This window comes from Propithecus coquereli, unplaced genomic scaffold (assembly GCF_000956105.1).
Source record: "Propithecus coquereli isolate 6110/MARCELLA unplaced genomic scaffold, Pcoq_1.0 Scaffold2, whole genome shotgun sequence".
Taxonomy (NCBI): Eukaryota; Metazoa; Chordata; class Mammalia; order Primates; family Indriidae; genus Propithecus; species Propithecus coquereli.
The window spans coordinates 11,153,144-11,169,307 of NW_012144966.1; the positions used below are offsets into that span (position 1 = coordinate 11,153,144).

Consider the following 16,164-nt stretch of genomic DNA (forward strand, 5'->3'; position numbering starts at 1 on the left):
ATTTTTAGTAGAGACGGGGTCTCGCTCTTGCTCAGGCTGGTTTCGAACTCCTGAGCTCAAACGATCCGCCCGCCTCGGCCTCCCAGAGTGCTAGGATGAGGATATCTTAATGCCTGTACTTCCTCAGAGCTCTTAGCTTTGCATATCTTAATCTTCAGGTTTTAGAATTTTATTTTCCCTATCTCCTAACCACATAAACATCAAATGAAATCATATGCAGAAACCCCAACATATAAAAGAAATGAAAGATCTGAATGGCAATAGAAAGTGTTTAGGATGAGGCCAAAGGCACAACTGCTTCCCACCCCTTTGGGGCTGCTTTGTCGCCTCCATGGACTCCTGCCACAGAGCCATTATTTCTAGGATAGCATTTCAGAGCCATTATTCTCGCATGGCATTGTCCTTTTGTGATTGCAGAAATATTCTATAACTGGACTTTCTAATATGGCAACCATCAGGCACACGTAGCCATGGCTGTTGGTCACTTGAATGTGTGTCTAGTGTGACTGAGAAACTAAATTTTACATTTTATTTCATTTTAATTAAAATAGTCACATGTGCCTAGTGGTGACTTATTTGGAAGGTGCAGTTCTAGTGTAATGCTAGCTCTACATTTAATATTTACTCAGTGTGGTCTATTCTAGTTTTCCTGGTCATGGATGAAATGATATTAGTTTTAGACGATAATGAACTCTGAGAAGGCCTGGAATAAGTTTGGCTTATAATCTTGGGAAAATTATTCAGCCCCTCTAGGTAAGACCCCTCTGGGTCTCAGTTCGTTTTTTATGAAGTGGACAAATTTATAGTACCTTTTCGTAGTGAGGTTTAAAATGAGATAAAGCATGCATAGCATTTGGCACAATGCCTAACCCTGATTTTAGATCACTTATCCTAATAGGGTTTGTGTGTGTGTGTGGGGGGGAGGGGCGTGCTTATTTTTTGCTTATAAAAATAAAACATGCTCATTGTAGAACAGAAAAAAATAAGAAGAACATAAAAATAACCTGTCATCCCACCATCCATAGACAAGCAACAGAAAAACTTGTGGAGTGTGGAAAAAAGTGTGGTTTTGAATGTGTACGTGTATGACTACACTGACACTATTAATGTTAAAATGGGAGCTTCTGGAGACTGTAGATCATACGTGTATAAATTATCTTACAAAGCCTTTTTTCTAAAATTATATACAAAAAAGTGTTAGGAAATGTGATTACCGAGAGGTACTTAAAAACTGGTGAATTGAATAATTCACTAGTTGATTTTCTAGATTTATCTTTGGTGATTAATTTTTCCAGAATGTAAAAATTCTTTTTAGGATTTTTTTCAGATGATGGGGGAAAAAGTGAAGCTATGTAGATAGTTTTATCCTGAGTTAAAACTGTGTCAAACACTGTACTAAGTGCTGGGAATAGAAAAACAAATAAAATGTCATCATTGCTCTTAAGTAAATTATGGTCTAAATACTGTGTGATCAGTGCTGTAAGAGGGACCTAGACAGTGTAATGTGAGAACATGGGACAGTCTGGGCCAGCTGGGGTTGAAAAGGTTGTCGGCAAAGGATGTCTCACTAAAGTGACACCTGAATGAAGTTTTAAAGGAATGATGGACTCAACCAGACTGGTGGGGTGAAGAGGATTCTAGGAAATTGATGCAGTGAGTACAAAAGCCTGAGTGACTAGGGGCATTTGGAGACCTGTAGTAGTTCAGTATGGAGGTCAGAGGATGAGGGTAGGAGTCTGGAGCAGTTGCAGGAGCCAGATGGGTCACAGACATCTTTCTATGCCCTTATATTAAGGAAAATAGACTTTATACTTAAGGTTATAAAAGATCTTTGAAAATTAGAAGAGGGGCAAGATCTCTGATCATATCCGTGGCATTGTAGAAAAATGATTGGATGTGGTTTAGAGAATGGATCAGAGATGAATAGATAGTACAGGGTAGGGAGACCATTCAGAGCATTGTTGAATAGGCCAGGTGAGAGATGATGGACGATGAGGGTTTGAATTCAAGCTATTTGGATGTTTGGGTCTAGCACTTGGGAGGGATGTTGAATAGAGTTATACATATAAGCCATCCATATAATGGCCACAGTGTGAATAAAGCCACCCTCTCTAGAGTGTTTACCATGTCAGACGTTTGGCCAGACATGTTATATGTATTATCTGAGTTTATTCCCACAACACAGGAGTTGAAAAGTATGGCCAGTTTCGCATAGGTGATGAGAGAGAGCTGGCATTCAAATCCTAGTCTCTGTCTCCAAAGCCCAAACTCTTTGTGATTATGATAGTGCAAATGAGATCACTAAGGTGTAGAGTGAAAATGTGAAGAGAGCCTATGAGGGAACTTTGGGGGGTGGAAATGCCAGTAGTGATCACAGAGCAGGAGAAAGGGAAGCCCTTAGAAGAAACTGAGAAGGAGCAGATAGGAAGGCCAGAGAAAGAGTGTTAGACTCGTGGAATCCTGGGGACACTAATGCTTCAAAGGGGAAGTGGTGAACAGTGTCAGATGCTACAGAGATGCCAGATAAAGGACACATATGTTTCTTGTATTAATAATGAAGTGGCAATTGAGAAGATTTTCAGTGGAGGTTAGGGTTATCTTGATATTACATTTCAGGGTTATTTTAGTCAGATTCTTTGGTTTAAGTGATAACTGAAACTAGATTTTAGGCAAAAGAAGGATTAACTATGATCTGTAGAGGGTTTGAAATATGCAAATTATAGGAATTTTAAAGATGCAACCAGTCCCTAGGATTCACGGGGGTGAAGAACTTTACTTACCACTACCAAGATGATCTCTTGTCACTTCACTTCTTTTCTTCTTCTTTCTGTTAGTTGCCCCTCCCCTGCCCTTTTATATAGGGTCTCACTCTTGCCCTGAGTAGAGTGCAGTGGCATTATTATAGCTCATCACAACCTCAAACTCCTGGGCTCAAGCCATCCTCCTGCTTCATCCTCCTGAGTAGCTGGGACTAACAGGCACACGCCACCACGCCTGGCAAATTTTTTCTATTTTTGGTAGAGATGCGGTCTCGCTTTTGCTCATGCTGGAGTTGCTGCCCTTTGCACTGAAGACTTGCTTTCTAGATGGAGAGGGCTGTCGATGGTGCAGTTTTATACCTCTGGAGAGGAATTGTTTTTCTTTTCTCAATTCTGAATATAACAATCTGGAAGAAGGACTGAGATTGCCTGTCATGGACTAGGTGCTGTGCCTAAGCCTGTCATTGGTTTCTTGGGTACAAAGTCATGAAAGAACATGATGACTCCCGAGGTAGTTTTGAGATTAGAGGGAATGACAGTTCCCAGTATAAGGAGAGAACATTCTAGGCAGACAGTCTCGTAGATTTCCACTGCTAGTACATGAAAGATGGAATGGAAAATGAGGGAAGCATAAAAAGTGAATGGATTACTCTTCTAAGAACCTGGGCTATGAAAGAAAATTCTAGTGAGTGTTTTGGTGGTAACTAAAGAGGGAGATTACACATTGATTGTAGGTTTATTTTATAACCAAATCTTTGATGGAGATTTAGTAATGAGGATTAAAAATGCATTTATTTATAAACAGGAAATAGATGTTAATTTTAATGTTAATGGGTGCAGAATTGCTGGGCAGACATTCTTGTGGATTTGGAAGTTTATGTGAACAGAGGAAGCCTAGTTATAATCACTAATTTTAAAATAATTTTTTGGTGGTCACTTTATTGTCAAATACATGTTCTCTCTGTTGTCTTTGTGTTGATCATAAGTCATATCTATAGAAGGAAACCAGAGAATATTAGTATTTCCAAAGAATTCTTGGGGTCATGCAATCCAACATGCTTGATTTTGTAGATAAGAGAAGTAGAATCCAAAGAAGTGTAGTGAAGTAATTATAGACACAGCAACCAACAGTGCCTATCAAAAGAAAAGGGACTGTTTCCTCCCTGGGTCTCTGTTTAGAAAGTGAGGAAGTTTTTTCCAGAACCACCCCCTTCTTGGCCCATTGTCCAGAATTGGATCACAACACCCACCTCTGAAACCTGCTACTGATGAGGGGGATGTGAGAACCTGATTAATGTAAAACAAGGAGGATCTTCCCAAAAAAATTGTGGGCAGAGGATAAATACCTGAACAAAACCAGAGCATTCTCCAGCAAGGAAGAAAGCAACACAAGTTGTTGAGTAGGAACTCAACAGTGTCTGCAACATGGACTAAGCTAAAGAGTCTGTGGACAATGGGACTCTCCTGAAGGTTTTAGATCAGAGAATAGATAAGCTCATATTTGTATTTCATAAATAACACTACTCATAAAACATCTATGGTCTTAGTCTGTGCTGCTACAATAAAATACCTTAGACTATAGTTTATAGTTTAGGGTAGTTTATAAACAACAGAAATTTATTTTTCACAATTCTGGAGGCTGGGTCCAAAGTCAAGTCCCAAATCAAGGCACTGGCAGGTTGGGTGTCTGGTGAGGGCCTGGTCTCTGCTTCCAAGATGGTGACTTGTTGCTGGAATGCTGTGTCTTCACATGGTGGAAGAGATGGAAGGGCAGGAGGGGCCTGTGTAGCTCTCTCCCGCCCTTTTGTAAGAGGCTAATCCCACCCATGAAGGTAGAACCCTCATAACCAAATCATTTCCCAAGGGCCCCACTTCTTAATACTGTTACATTGGTGGTTAAATTTCAACACAGGAATTTGGGGAAACGTTTGGATCATAGCACCTATAAGACATGAGGTGAAAAGTCATTCTTACAATTGCCTAAACTATATAAGTTGGTTGCAGAGTTGAACTAAATTTCATCTCCAGGATCTTCCCATATTATCTACATTCCATTCTCTTTCTATGTATTTCTAGGCTGTTGGTGATATGTCTGTCTTTTCATGAAATTAGGGGTGATATCTTTGAACTGGCTATAATATAGGAAATGGATTTCTAAAAGTTAGAAGTGTAACCATCCTTCCTATGAGAACCATGATTATACATTTTTATTAAGTATCCTCCTAAGGAGGAATTACAAAAAACATGTTGCCGTGACGTTGCTTACCATTTTCATTGGTTGGAGTGTTTGGGTGTTGGGTAACACATGTATACAACCATCATACAGACAGGCTGTGATAAATGCCAAAGGAGAGGCAGAGGTAATGTGATGTGGTTGGTTTCCAGGGCAACTTAGGAAAGCTGTAAGGGGATGTGTGATCTATAATGGCAGTGAAGAATGTGCAAGATGGGACAGGTAATTTTAGATGAGGGACACAGTAGCATGAAAAAGAAAGGTAGAACAGCCAGGGAATACTGAGGTGCCCTATATTGGTAGAGCCTAGACGAGGGAAAAGCCAGGGATGGTTCATGGAGAAGGCGGCACAGAGGAGAATGAAGCTCACACCTGTTGGTACCCAATATGAGTAGACAGCATGCTAAGGTCTTAAACATATTATCTCATTTAATCTCTCACCACATACATCGATATGAGGGACAGAGAATCAGCATTTTTCTGATGAGGGTCTGAGGCTCAGGATAAGAAACTTGCCTGAGGACTCATTACTAATGGGTTGAGAGCGTCAACGTTTGAAACCAAGTCTGTCTTAACTTGGTAAGTTCTTCCGTTATGCCAAATATCCTTCCTCTCTATCCTTTCATCATGCTTAACATGTTAGCATTTGACTCTCATTCTCAGGCATCGTTGAAGGGTTCTGAGCAGAAACAGACATTACCAGGGCGCTGATCAGGGAAATGTGGGGGCTGGGTGGAGCGCAGAAGCAGCCATCACTGTTGTTTTACTCTGTGGACGGTCTTCTGTAACATCTCGCCCACAGCCGTTGGAGTCGCTAAATGGCATCATTGTCAGAACTGTATTTGCCATCTTTCCTAGGGAAATAAAAATTAAAATCCTATACCTAACTTCATTCCTCCCCTTCTTTCCTATTCCCTATTAGTATTTAACAGTACCTCCCTTCCTCTTGGGCTTATCCTCTTTAGTGCATACCTTCTGGTTTCCTTAACTAACACTTATTCAAGTATGACAAACTCCAGACTAATTGCCAATTGCCCAAAAAGTCCCTCGTATTCCATAACACCTCTGAGACTTCTAATATAATTGACCCGATGAACTCTGATAGACAAAGGTGTACCACCTACCAGTACTGAACTTGCTGTCTTTTTAGTCGTCTCTAGAATGGTGTGCAAACCAGGAAAATATAGAATACCTATTTTTAATACTTTAAAAACACATCTGGAACTATTTGAACTAGCTAAAAGTAAAATAAGTGCCATGGCAGATTATGCCATACCTTTCCTTTTTACTTAAAAAAAAAAAAAAAAAAGAGGAAATGGAAAACATACCACTTCTAGAAGGCCCTGACATTGAACTGGATACTGAAACGGTATTGGTAATGTATTTATATATGCCACATTTTCTTCCAGGCATCAGCCATCTTTGGTACATATGTGCTGGATGTTTGCCATGTGACAGAAATGTTACTGCAAAGGGAAGACTGTCTTGTTTAGAAGTGCTGTGAATCATTACAGTAGAAGTAAAGTCAACCATTTATTATCATACTTACCTTCCCTCCTTTATCTGATAGCGATTGTTTTTTTTCTTTTTTTTGATTTTTTTTTATCATTTTGTGTCAGTCTCTGAATAAATGTCAGAATTCCCCTACAGCAACTCAAAAATAGAAATCACATACCAGAACAGTATAATTTCCATGAACTTAAAAAATTATATAAGAAATATTGTAACCCAATACTGGTTTTACCACATCCTCTAATTTGAAATGGAGTGAAATGCTTCTGTGGTTAAATCTGAGCTCATGTGCTGTTTGCTATAAAAGTTTCAAGAATATATATTTCAAAAAAAATTTTTTTAAATAATCCAAAACAAATGCAACAGTACTCAGCATACTTGAAACACACTTTCCGGATTTATCTTAAATCTCTCTCTGTTTCAGAGGGTTTGTGCGTGTGTGTGGATCGGGCCTGGCCAGTTATTTCACCATCTTTCTCCATCCTGAATTGATTTCACTGAACAGCCCAGAATGAGTTACATATGGTCCCACTTTGTCTCAGTTTGTAGGACCTCTGGGTTGGAACTTCATTTGATCAGAGTGAAGCTAACTGTGGCAAAGATTTGGCTGATGTCAGAACCCTAAATAAATACACATATGCATATATTCTTGTTACAATGTTTATATTTCTTCTAGAAGTAGTGGTGTTTTCTATGCATTGATTCGGTAGTCATTTTTCCTAAAATATTGATGAGATTTTAAGAATTAAAAATTATCTACTGATGATGATGTTGATGTTCTGGGTAGGAATCATGTTATTAATACAAATGTGGACCCAAACGAGGGATTCAAAACATTTTCAAACCAAAATTACGAATGTACCAAAAATCTTTCTAAAATTGGGACAGAAGAAGATAGAAATATTATACAAAGATTTTCTTAAATACAAACTTAAATCTTAAGTTTGAAGAGGTTTGAAACACATTGTCAGCTTTATAGTTTATTTCCTTTTTTTCTTAACGTGGGCTATTTAGAAAAGAAAAATGGGTTCAGATATGTTTTAAAGTGTAGATATTGCTCCTTAACTGTATGGAGTCGGGGAGGGGGCTGTGCTCTGAAGGTCCAGCTTGTCCCTGCGGAGGTCTAGGAAGCTGTTGAGGGTAACTTGCTCCCCCTTCAGGCTTTTGCCTATTTATTTTGTTCTTTTCCCTCTTTTCTTCTTTTTCCTTCTATTGCTTTATTTATTTTTTCGTTACTCCCACTTCCCCTTCCCCCTCCTGCTCTTCCTTTCTCTGTCTGTGCAACCACGTGCTTCAAATCTGTGTATCTGGACTGCCTTCTCTCACAGTTCCCTGTGAGTGTTAGCAGAATGAAAACCAGATGGACCAGCAGTTCCCACTGTTATCTCCCAGCCGACTCTGGCAAGCCTCCCTCTTTCCCTCCCTCCCTGGCATGACAGAAATATTTGCCTTTATTTAGGGAGACTTGTATTTGCTGCTGTACCTCTTCCCTCAGCTGCAACATAAGCGGAAAGCTATTTATTCCCTTGTTGCTGAGGTTGGTTGAGGTGAGTAGAATGTGCAATGAATTTAACTATTGAAGAAGCAGTTTTAAGCCTGCCTAACTTTGGTATTTTTCTAGAATAAGTTCTCTAGAATAAGTTACTGATACTGGTTGTTCAATGTTCTGGAATAGCACTAGGAAGACAGGTTTTTAACAATAAGATAAAGGTAAAAATGCTCTCCATATGTGCCTCTGCCATCATTTCACTCAGAACACTTTTATTCACATTCACTGTTACTCGACCAGCAGTAGAGATTAAGAACTAGAGACCCTGATACTACTGATAACTAGATCATCATACAAAATGCTCTTAATGGAATGATTATTTTATTACATTTTCTCTAAAATGATATCAACGTTAAAACTTTCACATGTTGTGTTTTATTGCAACCCACGTCTTAAAAAATTGCTTTGAACAAAGGCGAGGTACTTCTGGAATCGTGATACTAGTAATTTGGGTTTTTCATTTTCTTTTAATAACTGACTTTTAAGTAATTTTGAGAATTTCTCATGATGGTGGTTATTACAATATTTTAAAAGCCTTGTTCTTTTTTAATAATGTATGTTACTTTACTTTTCTAAAAGTCCAAGTGTGAAATATTTGTGTCTAAGGATGCAAAAGGTGCCTCGAAATATTTTGGGGTGTGTATGTGTGTGTGTATGTGTACACGTGTTTGTAGAAAATTAGATCTAAAGAAACAAACAAAAATCTGTCGTTTTTCCTAGAGATCTGTTGCTTTGATAAGTAGATTAAATTGAGAAAAACACTTCAAAATTTGAAGGGAAAAGTATACTTAAGAGAAAACAGTTCTGAAGTACAAATGTCCATATTGGGTAACCAGGAAATTTCTCCATGTCTATCACATGTTCATGGGAACAAAAAAAAAAAACCAAAAACTAGGAATGTCTTTAGTTCTTTTTAGTTCTCATTTTGGGACTTTTATATCCTTATTCTTGTCTGAGATTATTAATTGGAGTATTGGTCTCATATTTTTAAAAATGGCAGATCATAAATTCACACATTCTAAGTAAATAATAGCTTCACTTCATCGTGTAACGTATAGCATGTAGGTAGTGGTGATTTTTAAAACAGGGCAGAAAAATTGAAGTGAGAGATATGTCTGGGAAACACAACCTGCTTCATCTGATAGGCTAAAAAACTGAAGATAGAAGGGGGATAGCAGGTATTATAGAAAATCATCAAAGAGCCAGCCCCTACCAGAATCTCACCTGTGTAACAGACTTCAGGTTTTTGTTATTTCTGAGCTGTCGTGAGGGGTTCATATCATCCCACTTCCTCATCTATTTTCTACCTCTTGCTAACATTGGCTTCAGCTTCCAATGAAGTTGTGCTGTTGCATATAACACTACCAAGGTAGCATCTGCCTAAGCCAGAAATAACAATAGAATATAATATAACCTAGTTACAAATGGGGTCCTGCCATCTGTGCTACACCTTCTTAAGTGGAGTTTAGATGATAAAATCCTGATTTAAACTTCAGTAGATAAGCATATTTTATTGATAGAAGATGTTGCATTTCTTCTGTTCACTTGCTTTTAAAAAAGATAAACTCCACTTGAAAATCTGAGGTGCTTAAGGAGTAAAATAACATGTTCCTGGTGGCATCCTCCAGATCGTACTGAGAAGCTCTCCACAATGCCAGACTCACCTGTGGATGTGAAGACGCAATCTAGGCTGACTCCTCCAACGATGCCCCCTCCCCCAACTACCCAAGGAGCTCCAAGGACCAGTTCCTTTACACCAACGACGTGTAAGTACTCATTGCAGTCTTTGAAGTTTTAGTTTTAAAGTTTAAATTAGATTTTTTTGTCTGTAGATGAAAAAGCAAGGGGAAATTAGATTCAGCATCAATGTATTGTGCAGAAATGAAGCAAAAAAAAAAAAAAATTTGTTTGCCAGTAAATGAGTATGAGCATAGAAGTACCATAGCTTAGGTGTAGTTTGTATGACTGCCGATATTTATTATCCTTTCGTTATTGCTTCAATGTTGTAGTCTGCTATGATTTTAGCAAATGAAGCTGCATTTGTTCTGTAACTCCAGTTGTTGCCACTATAACTTTTAATTCATTTTAACGTGGAGCACATTAGTTTGTTCTATTTGACTTGGGACATGGACCTATGGTATAATTATTTCTTAGGTTACTTCTGATCTTCCAATACTGCTTTCTTTTATTTCAAACTTTTACAAATAATATTAAAATCTAACATCTTTAAGTAAAAAGAGTATTGCTATATGCAACAGTTTCATACAGAAAACTCTGAAATAAGTAGCATCTTCCGTGACTCAAACCTGTCAGCCTTTTATTTTCCCTTGGCTCAAGTCCCATGTTCTGAGTCCATGGAAGGTATTGCTTTCTGTATTGTCCAAGGAAGGGACAGAACATTCTGACAGAATTGCAACTTCCTCTCTTTCCTGTATATTTCAGTAGAAATAGTGGCTAACCTTGTTTTAGTCAATCTCAAAGTCCTGGTTAGAATTGTCATCAAGGACTTGTGAAACTAATATGTATTATATGTTGCAGATAAATCTATTTACAGACCATGTGCCATGAAATCCATATGAATGAAAAATAACTAACAAGCAAAAATAGTTCCATGGGACTAGAAGGGATCCACAGAGTGCCCAGACCAGGCTGTTTATGCAGTGTTGCGTTGCCATTTAAAAGACCTTTCTAGACGTGTAAGGAGCAGGCAGCTGTGCTGTGTGTGCCAAGTTGTAACCCTGTCATCTTATATTTGGTGATAGACGTGTCTCTTGTGAAATGTCCTGATCGAGCTAGCATTCCTTGACAGGTTACTTTGCTACTCATTTGGGACAGGAGAACCATTTTGTTACCTTAAAATGAAACTTTTAAGAATAACAGGGTCCTTAAAACATCTTCTAACTATTGTTAGAGATAGTTTATCAAAATTATATTTAAAAATGGGTTTGACAAAGATCGGTTTGTCAAATAAATTGACTTAACATGGTAAAATCTATGTTTTCCTTGGTGAGAAATATGCAGATTTTTAAGCCTACATCTTATGGATTATCATCTTTTTTGTTTTCTTTTTATTTATTTTAATTGACATATAATAATTGTACATATATATAGGGTACAGAGTGATGGGGATTATCATCTCAATGTTCAAATACATTTTATCAGAAATAAATTTACTGAATTTCCACCAGTCTGTGCTCTTGGTTGGATGGAGGTGTCTCCTTTCGATTTCTTGAAATAACTGCTCGATAAACACCATGTCCATTTTGGCTTTGTATGAAAAATTTTCATTTTCCCTGTAGAAATGGTTAAGAAATATGAAGGGGAGAAAATAGCCTTCTAATTGGGTGATGGAAGGTTAAAACTTGAAAGTCCTGTTTCTGTAAACACAGCTGTCAGTTGTGTGTACAAAACATGATTAAAAATGTTCACTGATAAATTTAGTCTCCACGAAATGTACACTTTCTCTAGGGGAGCAGTTTAGAAAGGAATAGTCCTGTTATACTGATGTAAGCCCGAGACAAAAGGCTGACATCCAAAGCTGTCTGTTCTGCGTTTGAAACATTTCAGGTGGTTGGCATATGTGCACGTGGGCGGCAGGGCTGGCCCGCGTTACAGCAGGCCCCATTTATCGTCAGCTTCTGTGCAGAACGCCGTCGCTCAGTGAGAGGAATAGACCCATTTCGTTAGAGAGTCCCTGGGAATGTGGTAAATCCTGTAAAGTCATAGCATTTTGCAAAAAGTCTCAACATTTTTAAAATTACAAAACCACTAGATTTAAAGGGAAGGAAACTTGGTGGCAATCTCCTTGTGCGTGTTCTCTGTGAATTTATACTTTCCTTCTGATTTTGTGCCCTTGACAGTAACTAATGGCACGAGCCATTCACCTACAGCCTTGAATGGCGCCCCCTCACCGCCCAATGGCTTTAGCAACGGGCCTTCCTCTTCTTCCTCTTCTTCTCTGGCTAATCAACAGCTGCCCCCAGCCTGTGGCGCCAGGCAACTTAGCAAGCTGAAACGGTTCCTTACTACCCTACAGCAGTTTGGCAATGACATTTCACCAGAGATAGGAGAAAGAGTCCGCACCCTCGTACTGGGACTGGTGGTAAGCAAATAGAAATTAACCCAATTTTCTGGGGTAAGGGAGACTGTGTGGGGGAGATTCAGAAATATAGAACCCCGTTCTCACAGCTGTTGTGTTATAAAAGTTTCTGAAGACTGTATGCAAATCTGGTTCATTCTGTAATAACAAAGTTTGAGTTCTGCATCATGTATTGACCCCCACCGTGGATTCTTTTGCTATTTGACTCCTAAAGATAATGGTTATACAAGTTTGGTGTTATCCTGGTCATAAATGTGCATGTGTATGTATACATATGTGTGTGTATCTATACATGTGTGTATATATCTATGTTCATATATACATATATATGTGAGTGTGTATATGTGTGTGTGTATATTTTTTTCCCATATTTTAATAAATGTGTTCTCCCCGCATTGCTGCTGGCTTTCAGGAATGACAAAATGGTTTTGTTCTGTTGATGCACTTAATCTAATTGGGTGTTCATTTAAACTTAGTTGCTCTGGGGAATTTTTGTTATTGGCTTAGACAAACAAGAATTTATAACGAGTAACACATTCTTCTTTTATGTAGTTTCATTTTTAAGTCTAATAAATTAAAATTTTTTTATTGTGGTGAAATATACCTAAAGTTAAAACCATTTTTAAGTGTACGGTTCAGTGGCATTAAGTACATCACATGATTGCACAGCCGTCACCACTGTCCGTTTCCAGAGCTTTTTCATCACCCCAAACTGCAACTCTGTACGTGTAAAACAATCACTTCTCACTCCTCTTTACCCCAACCCCTGGTAGCCACTAATTGTTTTTTTTTTTTTTTTTTAAATCCAAATCTTTGTTATAGGTATAACTATTTAAACCATTAGTTTGAGAACAGAACCGTTGATTTTGGCACATTCTACTACTTACTCTGTACATTATCGCACTGGAAATTAGAACATATAGCCCCTTTTTGCATGCTAAGTTACTTTTACATTTGTTGTATCTTTTTATAGAAGTGGAGAATTTTCTAGTATTTAGGAAGGCAATTTTCTCATAGTAAACTGGATCATGGAGAAGCCGAGTCATATATTGAATCCTTCTAGGTTCATGGTAGGACTAAAATTCAGATGATAGGTAACAGTTTCCTTTGTCTTAAAATAGATCATGTATTTTTATTATGTGGACCTATCATGGGCAAAGCCATACCAGTTGTGTTTTACAAAAGAAGTCCTAGAATTAGAAGGCTGGGTGAGATACTAGTACAGAAGACATGCTTCAAATTACTATGTCCCACATTTGACAGAGATTTGCAATTTAATTTTTAACCATTAACTGCCTCTCCTCACTCTAAGAACAAAAGACTTTCATATTTCCCACAATCGATCAGCCCCACCTTGTACACCTCCAGGATAGGAAGGGGACTTGGCAGAGGTGTGTCAGTATACTTCAGGTACTTCTGTCGGTCACTTGTCATTTCCTTTCTATTCATTCTTGAGTTTTATATAATAGGTTTTTCAACATGTAAATAAGTTAGACCAAAGAACCGCAGAGTAAATCCAAAGCAATATCAAGTAAATGGCGAATATGTTATTCTTAGTAAAATATGTTTTTTTGAAAACTACCTTGTACATTTGCTATGTTCTTTATTACCAGTGGTTCCGTAACTTAAAATGTAGAAAAATTTGGTAGCTTTAAGTAGATTTTTCCACATACTAAGTGGCATACTTCTGAATGAAATACATTTAACAAATATTTATTTATCCACAAACCTTAGAAAAGTAAAGGGAAGATATTAATTAATGGTGTTTGCATATAATGAGGAGTGACTATTTGTCAAATGAGTGAATGAATTGAGAACAGATATTTTAAGCCTTTGACTATATGCCATTTTATGTACTTCTTAGAACTACACCCTGAATGATTTTTTTTTTTGAGGGAAAGATTTTTATACACATTTTACACATGGGGAAACTGAGGTTTACAAAGGTTAAGTAAAAGAATTTAAGTAAAATACACAAGGCCACCCAACTGGGGCGACAGACCTGTGACTGATTCGAACTAGGTACTACATCATAATGAATCACATCATGCTGTTATTTAGGGGGAGTTAAGAAAAGTGTTAGAAAGTACTCTTCTTTTGAGAATGAGTCACAGAAACAAAATGATAGGTTAAAAAAAATTGCCCTCCTGGCATTTATTGTTACAGACAGGAAGTTAGTGTTTATTCATAGTTCCTTATGAAGATGTTTTGAGTTTGGGGGTATGAAAAACTTAGAACTTGGTGCCTTATTACAAGAAGAAAAGGAACTGCACAAAAAAGTGGGTGGAGAAATATTCCAAAAATATTAGGTCACAAATGCCCAAATTTTGTCAGTCATCAGTATAATTGAAGGCAATGAGAAAGATAAGACCAAAGTTACAGTTGTGATTCTGCCTACAGACTAAGAAAAATGAATCAAAATATGGTTGCTTTACTCAATGCCTTTACAATAGGTTGGTCGGTAGATTCTTTTATTAACAAATGTTACCCATGGTAGGATGCAAATCCTGAGTATTTGGGGCTTGTTTATTTATATATAGGGTAGGTTAGGAGTGAATTTGGGTCATTTTGATCAGTCCTTTTTGAGTTGAGCAATACACATTGCCTCTAGGATAAATGGAATGTCTTAGATAACTAAGAAATGTTTTTCACCCTCTGCAAGACTCAGTGACTCAGAAAGTTCAAACCTTTTCTTTGGCTTTATTAGCATAGCACACTACCCAGCTTGGCTGTTCACCCTGAGCAAAGATGCTTTGGCAGACAAAGAAAGAATGCAAGATGGAAATACAGGAGGAGGAGAAGAATATTTCCACCAGCAGTAGCACTGACATTACATGTGTGATGAATCCAGAGACTCTGACACTTGCCTTTGGCTCTTTTTGTGATCTGTTGTGCTTTTAAATACATCCAAGTGTGTTCATTTTTCATAATGGTGATATTAGAAAGTTCTTCGTAATTGCAGAGATTTCTCTGATAATTAAACTATGCTGGTATCCATGCACATCATTCTCAAAGTCCATATTTAATGTGTTTCATTTTCAGATGCAAGTTTTAGAGGTGGGTGATACAATAAACTATCATGTGATTTTTTTTTTTTTTACAAAGTCAATAGGTTTTATATTGAAAATACTGCTTCCTTTCTGTATGTCTGCTTGTTATTACACTATGTTGTACCAGTATTAGTAATTTGTTAGTTTCAGTGTTTTTACTATTTACCAGAGGCAGTGTATTTATAATACATATTTGTCTTCCACAGAACTCTACTTTGACAATTGAAGAATTTCATTCCAAACTGCAAGAAGCTACTAACTTCCCACTGCGACCTTTTGTCATCCCATTTTTGAAGGTACTGTACAGTTCACTGGTCTGGAAAGTATTTCAAACCATATTGTTGCTAGGTCATAACTGTGTTTTTTTTTTTTTTTTTTTAGGGAGGGGTCAGAACATTTAAGGGCTCTTTGACTTAATTTAATGGCTAAAAACTATCTGAATAGATATTTATGGTAATTTATTAAGTAGTCCTAAAAATCACAATATAGAGTATTTTAAATAATTATCTTAAGAGAAGATAGTATGGAATTTAGAAATCTCTTTGAATAAAGGTTGTGTTTTTTTTTTTTTTGGCCATTTGAGATACAAATTTTTTTACATTTTGCTTATCTTTAGAATGAACAGAAGATTAATTGACCTTTTTAATTTTTCAGGATTTTTTAATAATTGTAACTTTATCTTTACAACAACTGAATGGAAAGATCGGACCCTTACCCCTTTTGCCAGTTAAAAATTGGGAGTGGCCGGGCGCGGTGGTTCACGCCTGTAATCCTAGCACTCTGGGAGGCCAAGACAGGCGGATTGTTTGAGCGCAGGAGTTCGAAACCAGCCTGAGCAAGAGCGAGACCCTGTCTCTACTAAAAATAGAAAGAAATTAATTGAACAACTAAAAATGTAGAAAAAATTAGCCGGGCATAGTGGCGCATGCCTGTAGTCCCAGCTACTCGGGAGGCTGAGGCAG

At 37.6% G+C, this 16,164-nt stretch overlaps 1 protein-coding gene across 3 annotated transcripts in view; it reads left to right on the forward strand.

Moving 5' to 3' along the window:
- RUNX1T1 (runt-related transcription factor 1; translocated to, 1 (cyclin D-related)) overlaps window positions 1–16,164 on the forward strand; it is a 128,310-nt gene that overhangs the window by 60,551 nt on the left and 51,595 nt on the right. For 2 of the 3 annotated variants that reach the window (XM_012643632.1, XM_012643633.1), the window contains exons 2-4: window positions 9,682–9,819; window positions 11,914–12,155; window positions 15,409–15,498. In XM_012643632.1, coding sequence (XP_012499086.1) covers window positions 9,682–9,819; window positions 11,914–12,155; window positions 15,409–15,498 — 470 coding nt within the window. Of the gene's footprint in view, window positions 1–8,029; window positions 8,052–9,681; window positions 9,820–11,913; window positions 12,156–15,408; window positions 15,499–16,164 lie in introns of those variants that run through there. The other variant, XM_012643634.1, reaches the window with a different exon arrangement.